At 44.5% G+C, this 21,594-nt stretch overlaps 1 protein-coding gene across 1 annotated transcript; it reads left to right on the top strand.

Moving 5' to 3' along the window:
- Nucleotides 1–1,819: 1,819 nt before the first annotated feature.
- esrp2 (epithelial splicing regulatory protein 2) lies at nucleotides 1,820–18,768 on the top strand. Its single transcript, XM_080493484.1, has 16 exons — nucleotides 1,820–2,166; nucleotides 2,752–2,880; nucleotides 8,443–8,556; nucleotides 8,893–9,007; nucleotides 9,127–9,222; nucleotides 9,818–9,872; nucleotides 10,375–10,485; nucleotides 10,790–10,922; nucleotides 11,063–11,105; nucleotides 12,376–12,677; nucleotides 13,244–13,477; nucleotides 13,626–13,824; nucleotides 14,291–14,492; nucleotides 14,603–14,801; nucleotides 15,972–16,072; nucleotides 17,475–18,768. Exons 1-15 carry the CDS (start codon nucleotides 2,035–2,037, stop codon nucleotides 16,056–16,058), a joined length of 2,151 nt encoding a protein of 716 aa, XP_080349610.1. The 5' UTR covers nucleotides 1,820–2,034; the 3' UTR covers nucleotides 16,059–16,072; nucleotides 17,475–18,768.
- The last annotated feature ends 2,826 nt before the right edge of the window (nucleotides 18,769–21,594 follow it).

Genomic DNA, 21,594 nt, shown 5'->3' on the forward strand with positions numbered 1-21,594 from the left:
CCAAGCCAAGGCCCCCTCTGCCATGTTGGACATGACCCACTATGTCCCTGTGTCTCAGACTGGACTTTGCCTGTGCCTCTACTGCACCTGGCCTCCACTTCCTCCCTGTGGCTAAGGTGGGAACTGCACCTTTGACGAGGAGTTGATGAAAGGATTTGAGTACTGGATGTATAAGTTTCTGTGTATGTATAAGGATTTCGACTGCAGCATTTGTGACGAGTTCAAGAGATGCTGCTAATTTGTTCAGTATATATTGTTGACAGTAGTCTCTCTCACCTGCTCAATTTAAATGGTGCTAAAGGTTTTTGTGTTGCTGATGTTGAATGAGCCAAAATGGAGCTATAGGTTCCCACAATATTTACCATTTATTCCATTTTAGATATCAATAGGTAAACCTCACAAACATATGACTGTGTTTACTGGTTCCCTTTTTAACTGTGCAAATAATGCAGTTTTCTGCACAGTGAGTCAGTGAAAGAAATTCTGTGATTATGTGTGAATTTATCATCTTTTTGTACAATAAAGGGGCAGTAGAGCCGGTAATGAAAACAATGAACATATCATCTGACAGGGTATAAACACAAAGCATTCAATGTGGGAGGGACTATATATGGTATCATTTTGTTAGATGTCAATAGAAATACAGCAAAAGTCAGGGATGTGTGCTTTGGGATACGTTGGAGCCCCAAAATTTCAAATGAGCTGACAATTTTTGTTAGATGGTAAAATGTCTTCTTCTAAATATCTATCCTACTGCCAATAAAACTGAGACCATTACATTTTGGTCTTTGATGTTTACTTAATATTTTATGAACTTTTATTAAAGCATCTCACTAAAATTATAAATTAACTCCAACTAAATCTGAATATCCTCTCGCTATTCACTACAGTAGGTATACTTTAGATACACAGGGTTCAACTCGTCCTTTATGAAGTGCCTTCAGAACACAAATTGATTCGTCATTTAGTCAACTGCTTTAAATTTCCAGCCACTTCAAAAAATAATATGATTGTAGGCTCATGTAGGTCAACTAACTTGTGAATCAGACATTTCCAATGTGCTACAAATAAAAATGTTCAGGATTATAGAATGCATAAGATGATGAATACTCTTTCATTGATTTTTTTATGAAAGGATTAAAATGAACACAGAAATGCATTTTATTTGAAACAGCCTTGTTCCATTCCACAACTTATGAAATACTAAAAATGCAGAAAATATTAAACTTATGACGTGCACATGGTTGTGTACTAGTTAATGTTGTTGTTGTTGCACTTTTTCAAGCACTGAAAAAGTTAAAAACTTAAGTTAAAAGACAGAATATGTGTTCTGTATTAATAGTTTACTTTTTGTTTTGTTTTTAATGATTTTGTATTTTAAGTCTGGCATATTGACCGTGTGAATAACTGTGGAAGAGCCCTGATTTACTTCTTTAGTCTCTTTTTGATGCGTCGGTTGGAATAATGATCTTATATGTACGATTATATCTATAAAGGCAGGACATTCGAGGTGTTGTGTGGCCTCATGGAGGCGGAGCAGGACTTCTCAAGCAGAGTACTTCCTGAATCTGCAGAACGGATCCACCAATGAGATGACAGAGTTCCCACGGAGTCCCGCCCTTACCTTTGCGAACCAGCCAATAGACGGCGCCGGTGGCCCTCTAGGAGCCACACAGGTAACTCGCCCGAGAAAAAAACAGAAAGCAGAGGGAAGAAAAAAAGAAAAGAAAAAAAACCCTCCCTGGGCTTGTTATGGAGTTCGTGTGAAAGCGACACGGATTTCCACCCTTTTTTACCAGTTAAACCAGTATCTCTGGATAGAGCACACTCAAGTACAGCAACAGGTAGAGTCTCTTGCCGCAAACTCCTCCGTGGCTCCTCTGAAAATAATCCCCCCTGTTTCTCTCTCCGTTTATCTCAATTGAGTTTCCAGCCCTTTTGTTCGCTCTTCTTATCACTTGGAAAAGGTGAACCCTCGTGTTATTTTTATTTTAATCTTTGCTTTAATTGTAGTTTTTACCCTTGTGGTCCCTGATGGCTTCGCACAGTGATACTCTGGTGGTGTTCTTTGGGGCAACAGCTGGTGCAAATGGGGGTAAACTGGGTTCGGATGAGAGGGAAATAATTCTCTTGGTGTGGCAAATTGTGGATCTTCATGAGAAAAAGGTACGGACCTTCTTCCTGACCCTTCCTTTCGTTGTACGGTTTATCTTTTTTTCGTGTGTAGCCAGAGTGTTTGTGGCTGAATGTCTTCCTGTAGTGACGTTTGAATCAACATTGTGTGTGTGTGTGTGTGTGTGTGTGTGTGTGTGTGTGTGTGTGTGTGTGTGTGTGTGTGTGTGTGTGTGTGTGTGTGTGTGTCCTGCTTCTCCTCTCGTGCTGTGCTAACTCACCTTTCACAGGTGTGAGTCCCAAATTTCATGTCTACTCACCAAATGGAGAGAAAATAAAACACCTATTTGGTTTAGCATGTCAGCTTCTCCTTAAAAACAAGACTTTATTGATCAATAAGTGCTTGTTTGTGACTACATTGTCAATTTCTTTTTTTTTAGTTCTTTTCCTGTGTGTGTGTGTTTGTGTGGGGGTGTGTGTGGGTGTGTGTGTGTCGGTGTGGGTGTGTGTGTGTGTGTGAGTGAAGGGGTACAACCTGTAATTTACCTTCAATCAGACATGTTTTGTTTATGTTTTTTTTTTTTTTTTTTTAATCCTCACGATTTATTCTGCACCATGACATGCTGAATCTCTTCACAGGTTGGAAAGCTCCATAAATGTTTTGTAAAGCCGGACACTTTGGAGCTGGCAGACCAGTGTAAAGAGGAGACGGGACTGACTGTGGACGACCTCATCAACGCCGAGCCCCTGGACAAAGTCCTGCAACAAGTGAGGATCACATCTCCACATTAAATCCCTTTTTAACCACTTCTTCATGGCCCTGGCTTGATCATATAAAATCATCTCTCAGCCATTACGATGATTAAAAACAAAAACTTTCCTCCTTTGCCTGGGGCAAGATGTGACACGACAAGTCTGACTGGGTATTAAGCTGTAAAGTAATGTGAAGAGTGTCAAATTTCAAATGTGACCTTTTCGCAAAAGAAAAAAAAAAGAAAATGGTCTTCCACCTGGTCGGGATGTGTCATTGGTTTGGCCTGACGGTTAAACGCGGCTGACAGTTTGTAGGAGCTGAGGATGGGCAGAGCCCGGGGTGTCTGGAGATAAGGAGCAGCCACAGGTCTCGTCTTGCCTCGGCCTGATGCATGCTGCAGACATCTGGAAAGCAGAACGTTTACCTGTGACCGCACCTCTGTTTTAGGGTATGCGACAGACAGGGTGGGGGGGGCTGTTCCTGGGGCTTCGTTTTCAGCATTTATTTTTGACCAAGACTTGAATTTGCTCACTCCCCGTCTCGAGGTGTGTTTTGACAAAACTACTTATGTTGCCAAACGTGTTTTTCAGCCAACGTCGAGCCAAGAGTTTTTGTTTGCAATGGGTGCACATTTTCTGCTCCTCCCCACCCCTATCTTGTAGTTGCCAAACCTCTCATCACTCTGTTGGCTTACACATTAGCGCCGCTGTGGTCTGCGTGTAACGCAGGCGTTGGCAAACTCGTTCGGGTAATCGAACGTATTTGTCGTCTTAACCTTCTCGCTGAGGCTTCTGGAGAGTCGCCTTCATGCTCCTGCTATTTTGCTCTGGGTTTATGTGGGACTTCAGCTTCAGCCACAGGAGTTCGGATTGTGTGCTGAACTTTCAAACATTAACCCAGAAATCAGTTTGTCCTTTTCATACCTTTGTGTTACAGGTGGCTGTCCGTTGTTACCCTTGATACATACAGCAATTAAAAGCTAGAGATTTTTTCCAAATTGCAGCATGTTAGGAGCCATGCGGCTCACAGTTGTTTGCTATGGATGTTGGGGCCCGTTTCAATTTATTCAGTGGCTGGAGGAAACGGGGCAGCTGCCTCTTTATTGGTGGGCTTGATGTATTGACTTGTGCGGTCAGTGGCCTCAAGGACGTCTGTTGCCTTCCCTTGGTGAAAGATTCATAAAGGTGGTGGACATTAGCATGGCTGTGTAACACTCGGATCCTCGCTGTCCTGTCGGGTTGAACCTGTGGTGGTGAATATGTGACATTTAGCTTTTGGATGCTTGACGTTTTACATGCGTCACGAATGCCATTATTTTTTTGGTGTAAAAAACAGTTTCTGTAGCCTGTTCCTACCACTGCCACATTTTGCACAAATCTCTTCTGATCAACTTAAACCAATTAGAATCATAAACTTGAGAGCGTACACACTGAAAACACTGCGTTTGACTTGATTTTTAGTTTCTTTTAACCCCATCGTAGTCTTCAATCTCGCGTTGTTCAGCATAAGTTGTTGGGATCGCCGTGAGACGCGCGAGAGCATTCAAAGAAATTGGATGAGCCTTCATTGGATATTCGTCTCTGAGCGCCAGTGCCTGTAGTCATTATATGACAGCCTCACTTCACGGGCTGGGCTGGGACGTTGACGGCGTGTTGCAGCCTGTGAAAGGTTGCATGTGATACTCCACACACGTTGTGAAACTGAAACATCGTGGCCTCTTGCAGACGAGACCTTTCGCTCAATCAGAACTCTATAGACTGCAGATTGATCTGTGTGCCATCAATATTGGATTCTATTTACAAAGCAGCCACGTTGTGACACTTTTACCAAAATGAGTCTCATCATTAATGGTTTTACACAACATGAGCTTCAATATTTCAGCAAAAAGCTTCATAAAATGACTCGAATCATTTACCAATCAATCATTAACTTCTTGCAGATCATCAACACTTTCTGTCCGCTGGTCAAGAAGAAGTCGTCATGTTATTGCCACTTAAAAAAGACAAACATTACAACAAGTATATGGTTTTGACTGCAAGTAAATTCATAGAATTAAGTTAATCAGAAGATTTTTCAGTGCAGTGAGTAAACCGTGACGGAGAGAATCAGCAGACTTTTATTGATTCGTCTATCGACTCCTTTAAGAAATGTGGCCTTTGCCCAATCTGTCTGCACAAATGATGCAGTTTAGAGGAGAAGATCTTTGTGATCTCCTGCTGCTACAATTTAGTTCTCCGATCCCCTTACTTGACATTGTTTTCCCTCATGATGCTGCACGCCGATGGAGCTGTTCTCAGGAACACGTGTAGAACCATTTAAAGTGGGCCTTCAAATGTGGAATTGAGTTTTAAAAAAGAATGGTTCAATGTTTCTGAGCCTTGGGATTTCATCTGTGGCTCATTTATGTGTGAGTTTATTTAGTCTGCAATGGCGTCAAAATGACCTCAAATTGTCATTTTGCAGACATTTCATTTAGCCCTTCTCATCTTTTTGCATTTGTTGCATGGACTCTTTGATTTTTTTTTTTCAACGTCCAGCAATGTAGGCAGTGTTTCATGCATTTTTAAAAAAAATGTTTTTTCAACGTTCAAGAATGTGAAAGATGTAAACATTGCTCCAGAAGTTGTTTGTATTTTCCGTCCTCAGTTGGCAGGACCACACGTTGTCTTCTGTTGAATGAACGTCAGATTACCAGAAGCTTAAAAACGTACTAAAATGGTGCTCGAATCTTGTTCGTTGTACATTTTCGCGAAAAGGCGTCATGCTATATTAGTAATTCTTGCACTCTTAATTGTTTGTGTCTGTGACCAAAGACACAAATGTTGTGTCGCACACATTGTGCCACAGAATGCCCTGTGGTGGAAGTGCCGGTGTTCACACTGGCCCGGTGGGGCCTGGCCGAGCACTCCCTGCTGCTCTTATCGGCGTTTGTATGCTGAGGTGAGGTAAGGCGGTGGTGACAGAAACAAACAGTCCAGCTACAGTGGAGAGCAAACTCTGATAGGGCCATGTTCAAAGGCCAGTTCCTCCCCCTCATCTGTGGAAATGCTATTCAGAAGGAGAGTTGCACCAGCAGTATTTCACCCTGAAGTCTTTTGCCTTAATAACTCGAATAAATTCTGTATTATCACAAGCACAGGAGCGTTATTATACATACCGATATTTAGCGCCACTTCGTTACTTTTGTTAAATGTATAGCTTTTTAGTTGCATTTCAAAAACACACGAGTAAATAGTTTTTAATGCCGAGCAGAATGAAAACGAGGGTGTGTTGCTATTATTGCGCTGACATTTGCTTCTTTTTTTTTCTTCTCACTAATCCACTTTCAGTAAAAGGCCAAGGTGGAGCTGTATGCACAACTATGAGCAAATATTAGTCCTGAGTGTCCAATGGGCTCCCAAGGTTATCTAGAAAACTTACCAATGTCATAGCTTGTGTGGTACATCTGGTCAGGAGGTTGTTGTGTTCTCTAAACTCTTTGCAATGCCTGAAATAAAAACCTTGTGCCAGTGTTCCGTAAAGCTTCAGCTAAGACAAAGTGAAACTATGTCAACATTTACAAGGTAAAGTGAGAGAGACTTCATTCAGACCAAGAGACATGGTAGTGTAGAGATTTGTGTCATGACATTTACTGTTCTGCTGTTTTGACTGCAATGTTTAATAACTCTTCGGTGTCTTTCTCCACTCCTCCCGGAACCTCCCGCTTGCTAAGCCAAAAAGGATTTGTCCCATGTTAACACGTCTTTGCTGCCACCAACTAGTCCGGTGTGTCTCCCCAGCTGTTAAAAAGCGTGCCCCGGCACGCACTTCTAATACTCATCCCCCACCACCTGAAGGTCTGTCATATATTGCCAGTGGCCTTGTGAAACTTCTCAGCCTCTGAGTTTCATGATGGTTCAGCTGCTCTTACCCCGCTGGTCTTGAGTCTGTCGGGTCAAAAGAACGGAGCCCAACACACTGGTGAAGTGAGGAATAAATGATCCGGTCTCAGGTTTGACTCCATATTGCCTGGCCCTGATTGTCCAGAGAGGTTCGAGGCCATGTGGCTTTAGAGGAGTGTCAGGGTGATTTTACAATGCAGTGATCTGCCGATACTGCGTCTGAGATTTAGTTCACATTTTCACAAAAGCCCTGCGACAAGCTTCCTGGCTAAAACACATTCATCCAATGTCAGACACGTGGATATGACGGTGCATTCATGAGTAGCTGTGAGAGGTGGGAAAAGTCCCATTTCCTCATCGGGGAAAGTGAAGCTGGTAACTTACACCTGAGAAAGTGGGAGAGCTCCCAGAAGTGGCTCTGATGTAATCAGCATGGCTCCAGGTTTTGGAGAAAGTTGGGGATTGTACTCACTTTGCTTTTCAGCTTATTTCTGCTGCTATTAAAACCATCAATCATGACACTCGCTCTGCTCCAGTGAGATCGACTTGTTTTAACAATAAAGCTTAATAGCAATGATTTTAATAAGTGCTCCATATGTTGATGGCAGACTTTGTCCAAATCAGATTTGGATCTTGTCAGGGGAACTTGTTATCTTCCCATCCAATTGTTGGTGGTTCCTTCCCCCTCAAGTCGCTCTGTTGATGTGTTGGAGTGCCTTTGAGCATGAAACTGAACTACAAAAGGCTCCGAATACTATGTAGGCATCTTGCATTTGAAGGTGAAATAGGTTCAACCACAGATGGCCTGAGTTTATTATCTCAGGGTTCCCTTCTCAAAGTGACGCCAGTGCTTCACCAAAAGAACAGTACTCCGATTCCCAAGCAAGTAAAATGCTAAACAATCTACTTGTTTGTTGACTTTATTTACATCCTCAAAGCACCAGAGATGTACAGGATAATCTTCTTTACTGAAATAAGGTCTTCACCTCCAGATCAGTAGAGTGACAATGTTATTGACAGTTGTCCCGTAAAACCCAAGTTCATGAAGTCCTTGTTGCACAGTGTAAAGCTAATAATACTTTAACTGTGTAGGAGCCTTTAAATGCAATGGATGTGTCAAACATTAAAAAAATGTAGCATTTGGTTGTGATTTCAAATCATTTTGAAATCCTAATGACCTCATTATGCGAGTCGTAGTGAGGTTTCATGCATGTTGACAGAGCACTCCGACAACAGGTTGACACAACACACCTGGCCATACTGCGTGTTCTATGTAAAAGAACACGCAGTATGTGGGAGGTGCTGGTATTTCGGATGGTGTCCCCGTCACAGTGAACTGGAGACGGGCAGGTTGGACTTGTGTGGGATGTTTTGTGATCTTGTCTGTTGGTTTGTGCAAAGAAAGAAAAGCTGTGATCCTGGTGATTAGTGGTGTGATCATTCCATTCCTTTGTCTGCCCCCCCCCTCCCTCTGAGCAAACGCTAGAACCTGTTGGACGAGACTCACTCCTCGTGACAATCAGTCAAACGTCAAGAGCATGAAAACCTTCACTTTCCGTCCTTTAGATACTTCTTAAATCCTTACAAGTCTTTTAAACTCCGTATGAACCGGCGTGTCTGCTATTTCTATTTACCCGACATTGACAGTTCTGCCTTCCTGTCCTTAATCCGGTTTCTCTCCGTTTCTCGATGCAGTTCCAGCAGACGGTGTCCTCAGAAGTGAAGTTACTCGGCAGGAGCTCCTACACACTGTGTGTGAACAGTCCCAACATCATTCGACAGGCTCTTCATCCTGAAGCCTCCAAGAAGGTCATTAATCTGCTCCGTCGCTCAATTAACTGTCTGTAAAGTTTACAAGTGTGCCACATATGGAATCTCATCCAATTGAACTAGTTATTTTCTAACGCCGTGCTGGTGTTGGATAATTAAAAGGATTTTATTTATGTGGGCCTGGTCTTGCATTTATGAGTCATTCTCTTATATGTTACATTTTTGCTCTTTTTAGAATAACCCAAGTTAGTGTTTATACTAAAACACATTAATGCAAAGATCTTTTCTCGGTCACCGGTGTCCATGTTAGATTTCCAAATGAACAGGTCTTACTGATGCACAAATTAATTTTTTGTTGTTGTTGTTTTTGTGCAGAATCTGGTCCTCCCAGAATGTTTCTTTACATTTTCAGACGTGAGAAAGGAGTTTCTAAAATGCTGTCCAAACGCCGGCCCTGTGCAGAAGCTCACGCTTGCCTCCATGTTGGAATGTATCCTTTGTGGGCCTTTTTGACAAATCAGAATATTTCCAATATTTGTCTGTCGCTTGGAACAAGTTGATGAAAAAAACCAGCTTAAACCGGTCAGCATGCCTTAACTGGGTGCACAGTCGTCGGGCTTCCCGCGGTGTCGGAGCAGCTGTTTGGGGCGACGGAGGTGAGCAGCATGGTGCAGCTCATACTCTGCATCCTGGCTGAGCCCCACAGTGAGTACCGACACCTCTTTTCTCCTCGAACTATCCCACACTGAAGGCATTCCAGGTCCTTGCTTGTATTGAAAGTGGGGTGTGAACCTTCTTTTTAAAGTTTTCGATAAACTCCTCTGAGCTGAAGTTGTCTTTGTTTTGTTGCACATTCCCTGAAAGAACATCTTGGTTTAAAGCTGTGGAAATGCTTTCATTGTTATTCAAATCGTAATGAGTCATAAATTCTCAAGTGCTATATATATATATATATATATATATATATATATATATTATTATTATTATTATTTTTTTTATTATTATTAAATTTTTTGTTACTGTGATCCGACACATCAGCAGAAAGTCTTTTCTGTCATGAGACATTTTACTGCACACGAGTCAGATGACTCCAGATAAATCAGGCTTTAATCTGATATTTTCCATCTTGACTGAGGCAGTCCCCTCTGGCTTTGTCCCTCTAATAACGGTGAAATATGTCTTTGGGTGTGATGAGTCGGAGGAATGCAAGAGTGCTCAACACTGCAAAACTGTTTTTTTTCTCTCTCTGTGTTACGGGACTTTGACCAACAACAAATTTAATCCTGTGACTTTCTTTCAGATCACAAATTCTCTTGTGCGGAAATGGTGAAGTACAAGTTCGACTCTGGCACGTGGTACGGACGAACACACACTTTCTACCTCTCGGTGTGTTTAGCCAGCAGTGCTGCTTCAGGCCGACAACTCGACTGCATTCACATCTCAGACCTCCAGCTTGTAGCATTGATTACAGCAACAAGGAAGCCACAAGTGTGTTATTAAAGCTGTCCCAACTTTGCCATCAAGTGCTTACCTGGATATCTAGTAGCAGGGCACCAAATCCCGCTGTTCTCAGAAAGCTAAAAGCCTGTCACCTTGACAACCCTCTGACATTTAATCATGGGAGTATGTTTGTGGTTTAAGCTCTGACTGAGTGGCCTCTGTGTCTGCAACCTGCAGCCAATTTGTCCCAACTTAACAAGAGAGATGGTGTTGGTGGCTTTTGTTCTAACTTATCATTTAAAGAAACATTGGGAAAAAGAAAAAAAAAAAGGTTCAGTGATATTCACTAACAAGAAGTTTCTCATTGCAATTTAATGCCTGAAATGTGAGTCATAATTGTTTTCCCCCATAATGCAGCAGTAAGACGGAGCCCGTGGACAGTGAGACTGTGATCAGAGCGCGGGGGCTTCCATGGCAGTCCTCAGACCAAGACATCGCCCGCTTCTTTAAAGGACTCAATATTGCCAAGTATGTTGTCCTCTAACAGCAACTGCATTCAAACGCAAGTCTTTAAGTCAGGGTGACGTTTTGTTCAGATGGTTATTTCTTTGATTTCAATGAAATGTAAAAGACACAAAAGGCTCCCTCCGCTGGTCTGTTCACGAGTCCTCTAGGATATTAGAATCAGCTCAGTGCTGAACTGTTCCCACTACTCATGTGGGGGAGACACACATTGCACAGAGAGTGAAGGTGGAGTGAAACAAATGGGAAATGTGATGGATCCATATTCCATGCCTGCTCTCGTGAAGGTGTTTGTACATGTGTGTTTCAGAGGTGGCGTGGCTCTGTGTCTCAACGCTCAGGGCCGGAGGAATGGGGAAGCTTTAGTCCGCTTCATCAACTCTGAGCACAGAGACTTGGCTCTGGAGCGCCACAAACATCACATGGGCAGCCGCTACATCGAGGTTAGTTTCAGTGTTTATTCGGATGGTTTAAGCTGGGCACCTGGGACTGATATGCTAAAGATCTGGAGCTCTGCGTTACCCCTCTTTACGAGTGAACCTCTTTTTTAAGGCTGAAGGCAGTTTTGTCTTTTCTCTTGCAGGTCTACAAGGCCACTGGAGAGGAATTTCTCAAGATTGCCGGGGGTCAGTTTTCATATTTAGTTTTTGTCTCTCCTATAGTCTTACTTTGTTTGCATGGTCACAGAGGGACTTTTTGTTAGTGGGAGGTAATATTCTGTTTCGTGGCTTTCCTGCATCTTTGAGGCAGGGGGAGAAACAAGCCTCTTGTCTTACTGCTTACATCTGTGGAAGTGCAGTCCTTCAGCGTCTATGAAAGGAAGGACCTCTTTTTGCTCTTTGGGTTTCTCTCTTGTTACCTGTGTCTTTGCCTCATCCCACTGACTCTGTGGCAGCTTATCTCCGTCTCATGAAAGCCTCTTTGTGAGGCGCTTCCCCCGTCGCCCCCTCGCCTCCTTTTCCGTGGGCCAAATCCTCAGAGGCTGGTTGGAGAGAAATTTCACTCCGAGCTCACAGCAGCTCACCTGTTCAGCTCAGCCTGCAGCCCCACTCCCCCGAGGCAGAGAGGGCTGACGCCTGGTGAAAGGAGCAACTCGGTGCTGATAAAAAGGGGGCGTGAAGAGACAAAAGCAGGGCCTGAGGCCCGTGGACCATTGAGGTGCAGCCAGCAGTAACACGGGACAGAGACGGCCAACAAAGACACAGTGTGAGGCAGATAACTTAGTGGCAGCTCGTCAGATTGTGGACTTTACTCAGATGAGTTAAGATCAATACAGATTGACAGCGGACTGGACTTTAGGCAGATAGTTCCCGCAGACACTACACTATAGCATTCATCAACCTGAAGCCAAGCATGGGAATATTTGTATATTTGTATGTGAAGGAGCGGCTTCGTAGAAACAACGCTGTACAGCAAATAGTTTCTTTAACTTTTTCCTCTCTGTATCGTGGACTCTAAATCTGATCGACTGATAAAGACTCTGACCTCGTTAAATATGAACAACCTCTCCATTGTCTACACCGTCAGAGGGGGATGGAGTCGAGATCCTGATCTTTGGACTGGTCACCAGTCCGCCACAGGCAAGACACAGAGAGAGATATGCTGAGGGGCAATTAAACTCAAATTCATATTTTTGGACTGGGGGAGGAAACCTGAACATGCAAACTCTGGACAGAGAGTGGGAAGTGGGGACTTTCTCACTGACAGTGTTAGTAACCAGGCAGCCGTCCAGGATCTGTTACCATGGTATCCTGAACATTTTGTCTTTCCAGGTGGATCTCATTTCATACTTGAACACATTTGCAAGTTTAGCATAGAAACTTGTCAACTTGATATAAGAATAGAACTTGTCCAGAGGCTCCAAAGGTGTGTAGCTGGTGTTCTCTGTGACTCCAGGTACATCTAACGAGGTGGCCCAGTTCCTGTCCAAGGAGAACCAGGTGATCATCCGCATGCGGGGGCTCCCGTTCACTGCCACCTCCCAAGAAGTGCTGTCCTTCCTCGGTCCTGAGAGCCCAGTCACAGACGGTGCTGAGGGTCTGCTCTTTGTCAAGTACCCTGACGGACGGCCCACCGGCGACGCCTTTGTGCTCTTCTCTTGTGAAGAGTACGCGCAGAATTCCCTGAAGAAGCACAAACAGATCCTGGGGAAGCGTTACATCGAGCTGTTTCGCAGCACGGCGGCTGAGGTGCAACAGGTAAACCACTTTGAAGAATAATGAAGCCGCTGGGGATGTTTCATCTGGTCCATCTAAAAACTACCTCTGGAAAAATCATTTTGTGTTCTGCTATTCCATGTAGAAAACTTAATGGGCTGCGAGATATGAAAAGGAAAACGTACCATAGTTTTCTAATAGTATACAAAAACCTACTCGGGTTGCCTGGAATTGCAGTAATATGAGATGCAAAAGACACGAGTCATAATTATGTCCCAACACTTTTATTAAAGCCGTTATATTATTAAAAGTTTCCTGTCTAAATATTTGTAAGGGTTCAGTTTGGACTTCCATTTATTAATAAGCGGAAGAGAAGTGTGTGAAAGTATAGCAGAGACGGACAGTAAATCAGATGAGAGAAAATACTCAACTGATGACACCATTTGAATTTCCATTAAATTTCACTGACCGCTCGGACCATTTAAATAATGAGATGAAGATGCAGGACTCAAGTCTTTAGTGTGGTCTGTTTACCTGCTTGTTAAAAACAAACCCAGTTCACCTCTGTGGTCTGCGTCTCATGACTCCTCAATGACTTTGTGTTTCAGGTCCTGAACCGGTACATGTCTGCCCCTCTGATCTCCACGCTGCCGCCGTCTCCCATCATGCCGGTGTCGGTCCTTTCCACACCGCCCTTCCTTCCCGCAGCCTGCAGCACTCGGGACTGTATACGTCTGCGTGGTTTGCCCTACACCGCTGGCATCGAAGACATCCTGGAATTCATGGCTGAGCACACCGTCGATATCAAACCTCATGGAGTCCACATGGTCCTCAACCAACAGGTCAGAGTCGGGGGGGGGGGGGGGCATTTATAGGCCCCGTGGCAGAAAACCGTGATGAAGCCGACAAATCTTTTTGTCTTAAGTCACACATGCACGTGATCCGGAGACTGCTCCTATTTACCCTGGGAGTTTTGTCCTCCGTCTGCAGGGCCGGCCGTCCGGCGATGCCTTCATCCAGATGAAGTCACCCGACAAAGCGTTCATGGTGGCCCAGAAGTGCCACAAGAAGACGATGAAGGACCGATACATCGAGGTCTTTCAGTGCTCCACAGAGGAGATGAGCATCGTCCTGATGGGAGGAACCCTGAATCGCAGCGGCCTCTCCCCCCCGCCCTGCAAACTACCCTGTGAGCTAACCCCGCCAACAAGATTTCTACTGTCAGGAAATCCTCGGATCGCCGTGATTTTGATTTTCGCTCAGCTAGAATCTTGTTTACAACCAAGGAGTGGTTGCTCAAAACGATGTGTAGACAAATACTGTTCAGTATTTATTAGGACCAATGACTGAGTATCTATAAATAAGTAAGTCCTGGCTCAGCGTAACATTGGTTTCTCTGAAGCTCTGTGTCGGCTGAATAAAACTCTTAACTGTGTACTTTGCTCAGTTACAGCTCATATCGGTTCTGCTGATAAAGATTAGATTAGCTCCAAGAGGAAACTGATTTTTCTTATTAACACTGAATAACAAATACATGCACTTTTCGCTGCAGGCGCCATTTAATTTAAGGTAATCTATTCTTGTAATTGTTCATGCTGGAGTTGACCTGGTGATGTTTTGTGGTTCTATGTCCACTGTTCTGTGTCTCTCTGTAGGTCTCTCTCCACCCACGGCTTACGCTGCGTTCTCTACCCCACCCGCCCTTCTCCCCGACGCTGCCCTCTATCAGCCCCCCCTGCTGGCTGCTCCCAGACCTCAGGCTGCTACACACAGCCCTGCTCACACTCTGGCCTACTACCCTCCTCAACCCCACCTGTATATGAACATGAACATGAACTACACCGCTTACTATCCAAGGTTAGTACGGCTCGAGCTGCACCGTGTCACTCAATTGTGATTTTTTTTTTTTTTTTTAAATTCCTTTCTTTAATATCTTGACTCTCCCCTGCTTTGTATTTGCTCTCCAGCCCTCCAGTCTCTCCCTCCACAATGGGCTACTTTGCAGCTCCATCAGGGGCGATGGCGGCGGCGGTGGCAGCTCAACCTCACCACGCTGCAGCTGCTGCCTCTCCTGTTCTGCCCCAGCCGGGCGGCCTGGTCCGAATGCAGGGTCTGCCCTACAATACTGGAATCAAGGACATCCTCAGCTTCTTCCAGGGATACCAGGTCAGCACATGGCCGCTGATGTTTAGTATGTTGAAGAGCAGATATGTGCAGCAAAGGCTTGCTATTTGAGGGGTCCGGATTGTGTAGTCTTCAAATGTACATGTATTTTTCATTCACTGTGATGGTGGATTTTAATGTTGTTTTCAGGTTTTATCACAATTTGCACCCCAGCGGTACGTTTCCAGCTGTTGGACCCTTGAGCACAATTCTATTGGTTGTGTTGAATACAAAAAACAAAGGTTACTGTACTATTCAATTAAGCAACATGTATACACTTGTGCTCTCCCCCCTTCTTCTTTGCTTCCCATATTTATTGCTGCCAGTCCAAGCTAGGTGGAGTCCCCTGAAGCAGGTATGAATCCTGACAGGTGTGGCTGCAGAGAATCAGCCAGTGTAGGGGGGAGAGAGGTGGAGGTTCTGGATTGTTGTTGTTGTTGTTGTTGTTGTTGTTGTTGGGGCAAAGATGTTGGATCTGCTTTGGGCCTTTTATAGCTCACGTCATTGTTTATCTCATAATTTGTAGTGGCAAACATATTCTGTGCTGCACTTTGGAAAACGTAACATGCTGACAGGAATATGTTGTGTGTGTGTGTGGGGGGGGGTGGACTCATTGTATTCTGACTGTTGGCTGAACTACTGTGTGTGTGTGTGTGTGTGTGTGTGTGTGTGTGTGTGTGTGTGTGTGTGTGTGTGTGTGTGTGTGTGTGTGTGTGTGTGTGTGTGTGTGTGTGTGTGTGTGTGTGTGTGTGTGTGTGTGTGTGTGTGTGTGTGTGTGTGTGTGTGTGTGTGTCTGTGTGTGTGTCTGTGTCTGTGTCTGTGTCTGTGTCTGTGTCTGTGTCTGTGTCTGTGTCTGTGTCTGTGTCTGTGTCTGTGTCTGTGTGCGTGCGCGCGCGCGCGCGCGTGCGTGCGTGCGTGGTAGCGCCTCTGACAGTGGCTCTGGGTGAGACAACAGTTCCCACACCGTCACTAGTGTCCCTTACATGTATTCCAGTGCCTAATTACCCCACAGAGTCCCGGTGAAGCCTCATTAGACGTTTTGGTGTGTTTTTGTCTTGCACCTTTCTTCAGTTGTTGTCGTTGTGTGTGTGTGTGAAGCTTTGTACTGTGATGTGTGAAGCGAGACGGAGGCCTGCTGCACTGACTGTGTGTTCATTATTATGCTACCTGTAGTACGCCCCTGACGAGTACAGCGGCATGGTTCAGATGAGCGAACAGGCCAGGAGTCTGATTCAGCCCAAAGAATGGCTCTGTCTTTAGGGAGTCACGCCAAGGTAAGAAGAGCCTCCGGAGCAGAGCGGCCCAGTGGAGAGAGGGGGGGGGGCTTTCACCTCGACTTTAATAACGTCTTTGTGCTCCTGCTGCTTTTGCCTGCTGACTTTAAATTGCCCTAACCCCCGGTCAACACTGATTGAACACTGGGTCTGATCAATTAATGACGCACGTTTCAACTTGAACTCTTTCATTTCTTTAAATTGTGTAATTTGGTTACTTAACCTTCAGAAATTGTGTTTTTAATTAAGGTAAGTATGAACAATCTGTAGCAGTCCCCTGAGAAGTATTTCCTGATAAAAAAACAAATCATGATCATACTTGGCTTATTATTATTATTGTTAATGATAACCAGCCGACAAAGAAAAGCCGGTTTGACGTTGGCAGAGAATATCTAGTGCAACCCACATCCTCTGCTGCTCATCCCACAAATGCACGCTCCTTCTGAATGTGGCACCATTTCAGAAGACGTCACCAAGCACACATTTCTCAATCCTCCAAGTATGTGGAAATGCAGAAAACACCAGAGTACATAGGGTAGTGTTTAAAATCAGGTTTTTCATGTGCGTCAATAGAATAATTTTCTCTTTGTGACACACGCCGTCGTCTCCGTCAGATAACTGGCACCGCTTCAGAGGCAGCGGGTTGGTTTTGGTGTTGCCATAGTTACAGGAAAAGCCAAATGTCTAATTATTTAATAATTAGTGTCACTTTTGCTGCACTTTGCAATGTAAAGACCGCAGCGAGAAGATGGTTCCGTGTGTGTGTTGTCCTACAGCGGCGACGGAGAAATGTCACATAGCGAGAATGAAATACCGTTCTACAGGTGGGGATTTAATTTGTGAGGATAAAGAAAGAAAAAAAATACACACAGAGACACACTCGAGGGTGTAGAGATTTCTTGGTATATTTTCCTGTAGTCGTCGGTGTTGTCAGACACTTCCCGGCACAGACCTCCTTCCTCTGCTTTCGCTCCAGATCCTGTCCTCCTCCTGCGGCGGCTGCTCCTCCCATAATGTGCCGTCGGCTAACCCGATCATTTATCGTGCATGTGTCGTCAAATCGTCCGTCTTTATTAGAGGCTTTGTGGACTCTGCTGGAGACGACCATGGAGCTTGGTTTTGGTGCAGGATGTGTGTGCATGCAGACTAACCGGTGTCGCGCCGTCCTCTGGGTTTCAGGCCTCCGAGAACGGCCTGCTCTCTGCTCTTACTCCTCCAGCTCTGCCCGTTAATCTCCCCTTGTTGTTGCTTTCTCACCAGACTGGTGTGATGACATGACTTTAACTGGTGCCGCAGACTTGTGGGCTCCCCCTGGTGTCTTCCTGCTGCATCCGCATGAAATCCCAGGATTTTAATCAGTGTGTGTTTCTGGGTTGTTTTTTTTGTGTTCCTTTTTCTGCAGCTCCAGCAAGACGCCGTTTTCATCTTGTATAACTTCAGCGGGCAGTGCAGCGGCGAGGCCTTGATCACCTTCCCTAACGAGGAGATGGCCAGCCGGGCTGTTGCCGAGCGCTCCCACCGCCATTTCTACGGCCAGCAGGTTCACCTGGCCCTCTGTAACTGACCCGCAGCCCCCCCCCCCCCCCCCCCCCCCTTATGGAAAACCCACAAAATATCTCGCTCTTCCCCACAAACACACCACCTGTCCCGACACTCCTGAAGCCTCTGAAGGAGTTTGGTTGTCCACACAGGAACCAGCCGAGCGCCTTTGTGGACGTTGCATGTAGCATTTCTGTGTCTCTGCAGCAGCTGTAACAGCTGGCTTGTGGAACCTGGACGCAGCAACACATCAAAGTCCATTCAAATCCCCTTTGTAAGCCCGAGACTGTACAAACCACTTCCTCATAATCTTCGCTTTGTATTTGTAAAGTTTGGCTCTCTGCCACGACAAGATTGAGACTCTTCTGTTGTTGAATTGGTTGTGTTATCGCTGTGCAGACCCAGCTGCGTGTGTGTGTGTGTGTGTGCGCATGTGTGTGTGTGTGTGTGCAGGCTCAGTGTGGTCTCGTCATTGACGAGAGAGAAAAAGCCATAAAGACTACTGAAACAAAGTGCACATGTACCCTCCAAACTGCCACGATTGAACATGAGACGGCTTTTGTGCTTCAGGGACGGCGAGTGGATATGACACTTAGACCACGGCTGTGCGTGTGAACCAGCTAATGTGTAACTTTCTTTATTTCTGTACAAAGCATTTATTTGACATATGTCATGCTATTTTTCAAAGCACTACACATTTTGTCCCGATCAAAGACTTGGGGAACAAAGCCAAAATTAATTCTATTTTTTATTAATACCTTTTGTTTCCAAAAAAACGGAGGATTAGATATTAAAGGTCCCGCGACCGAGCCGCTTCTCTTATTGATGGATTGTAGCTCCTTGTGCCTTTTCTGTTGTTGTTTCCAGACTTCCCCACTCAGTCTGTGGCATGCTTCCAATCCTGCCTCCAGAGTACTGTGTTGAAGCTGCAGGAGGTTTTCCCTCCTGCCACAGGCCTGCTGACAGCGGCGTCGGTCGGTTCATCGCCACCGTGCCTACGTTACCCAGAGTGCAATACTGGCACAGCCGAGGCCGGGTCAACCTCTGGCGGCGGAGGACGTGTTTTGTTTTGCTCGCAAGTTTGAGACTTGCTTGAATTTAGATCTGTGTAAAGACTGTAAACAGTAAAAAAAAACTAATAAATGTTGATTATCTGTATTACTGTGTTTTTGTTATTTTTTGGGGGTTATGACAGATTATATGCAAAGAAAATACAGACAAAGGTGTGCTCTAAGTTCAGCTGAAATGTGTTATCAGCACTTCAAAATACACAGTGACACATTAGTTCAGGTAAAGCCATTTTCACCCAAAAATTCTACCCTTGTGTGATTTAATTTCTCAATTCAAAGCAGTTAGAATCCCTGAAGTGCTTCAATTAATCCAAACAAGCTTTTTAGAGAGGACACCGATTGTCTTCATCATTTCAATACAAAACACATCAGATTTTAAGTAGCTGGTGTTGTTGAATACAAGTTTCAGTTATTTTAACTCGGTGGTAAATATGAGCGAGCACACCCTGGAAGAAACCGTTTGATAAACATTTAGAAATGTGTAAACATGAAAAAGTTTCTCTTCAGAGAGAATATATGAATCGGCAGGATGTTCCTGCTTTAATTTTTCAAAATGTGAACCATACAACCCCCGGCTAGTTCAGTTGGTAGAGCGTGAGACTAACGACCTCTAAGTCGTGGGTTCATGTCCCACGCCGGGCGCCACCTTCCCGTGGGCTCACCACCTGCAGGAAGGTTCTTAATCGGTGCAATGTGATCTGGGTGACGGTGCTCCGACTCTCACCCCCCGCGACCCGGAAACTGATAAGCGGGAGAAGATGGATGGATGAACTGTACAGATAAAAACTTATTGATCCTTTTGCAGTCGTACTACTTCAACATTGCAGGTACAAGTCACCAGAGGGGTGTTTACACACATGCAGCAGAATCCAGATCATCTGATGTGAAATAAAAGTCTTCATTTTAAAGTAAACAATGCTGCAAGTGTTTGTTTTTTTTCCCCCCAGCATGCCAAGGGACAATGAGTTATTGATTGATGTGGGATTGTTCGGCCATTCTTCCAGAAGGGCATTTGTCAGGTCAGACGCTGGCGAAGAACGAGAAGGCCAGGCTCGCGGTCTCCTCTCCAATTCACCCCAAAGGTGTTCTGTTGGGTTAAGGTCAGGACTCCGTGGAGGCCAGTGTCGGTGTGCTTTACGCCACTGCATCAGACGCTTTGTACTGCACTCGGCGATGTGCAGCTCGGATGCAGCTGCTCGGCCACTGAAACCCTCCATGAAGCTGTAATCTGAAGATCGCATGACGTTTGGAACCTGTAGCCAATGACCTGTGCACTTTGCACCTCAACGTCCACTGACCCCCTTCTGCCCTTTTTGTGTGTGTGTGTGTGTGTGTGTGTGGCTGAGTTGCTGTTTGCTTCCAATTGAAATTCACTGAGATCCTGAGAGTGACCCATCCTTTCAAAAATGTAGAAACAATCTGTATGCCCAGGTGCTTGCATTTTTATACACCTGTCGCCACGGAAGAGACTGGAAACAAAAGCAGCCGAGCAAACACTTTTGACGATATAGCGTCGTTGAAAACTCCCAGTTCCCACTTCACTTTCCCAGTTCCCTGTCAGCCCTTTAATCCTGAACCCCGGAGTGGAGGGAGGAGTCGCACATCGGGAAATGAGACGGAGGGACGCAAAGCCATGGCAGAATTTTCAGTTTTATTGACATACACTACTTTAGAGCCTACAGTATGATGCAAGGTATTATTTCTTCCCTTTCAATTCAAAAAGCACTGCAGTCTTAAAAATTACAAAAAAAAATTTTTAACATACAAAATATACAAGAAATGACAATACAAGGCTTGGTAAACATCAGCTAAACCTGTATTTCCCTTTATTTTACAAAACAATTTTCTACGTGTCTGTGTGTGTGTGTATGTATATATATATATATATATATATATATATATATATATATATATACCTCACTCATACATGTCCCCAACCTCTTAGGAATGACATCCATTTCAAAGTATCAAAAATAGAGTAGTACAGTCTCTGTTGCTTTACTGTTGTGTAAAACGGGAACAAATTGTTCGGTCTTTGGTTTTGACAGAGGAGGACGGCAGCCAGAGTCGACGCTGTCAATGCTGGTTTAGTTTTGTCGTCGACTCAAGTCTTTCAAGAACCAACTTCCTTTTATGCAGGAAAAAAGAAAAAAAAAAGAAAAGAAGACGCCATCTCTCCTCTTCCACCCTAACCCTTAAAATGTCCACACGGTGCCCCCCCCCCCCCCCCCCCCCCAAAAAAAAAGCAAAACAAGAGAATATTATTACTAGGTACTGACAAATGTCTTAGTCACAGAGAAAAAGAATCACCCCAGAACAGCATACAAACAAACCGGATTTCAAACAAGAGTTAAGGCATCCTAATAGTTTTACATAGTGACGTGATACTCTCACTATCCAAAGGTCTGTTATCTCTCACGTAGTTCATAATCTCATCGTCATACTTGAATGTCACATTTGCTGCTGTTACGGTTTGCATAGCCTAAATATACGTGTGTGTGCTTCTGTTGTGGAGTAGTAGGAGTCTTAAAGTCCCTGTTGTCTGTACAGCATATATTTGGTAGAAACACCAGCCATCCACGCACGCACGCACGCACGCACGCACGCACACACACACACACACACGACACAAGGCAGATTGGCTGACAGACATGTCCAGGGTGCTAACAGGTTCGATCAAGCATCTAAATCAAGTCTACAGTCTACTTCTATAGGCATCAAGGTCTTTTTTGTCTTTAAAAAAAAAAAAAGAAAAGAAAAAAAAAATCAATATTCTCATATTAAAGGCATTAGGCAAAATTTTATGCATAGCAGAATCATTTTCACCTGGAAACTGACTTCAAACTGTTATAAGCAACACTCCTGAGCTCTCACACGCAGGAGCATCTTTGTCAAGCTTAAGGCAAAAAAAAA

This window comes from Lipophrys pholis, assembly GCF_963383615.2.
Source record: "Lipophrys pholis genome assembly, chromosome: 2".
Classification (NCBI taxonomy): domain Eukaryota; kingdom Metazoa; phylum Chordata; class Actinopteri; order Blenniiformes; family Blenniidae; genus Lipophrys; species Lipophrys pholis.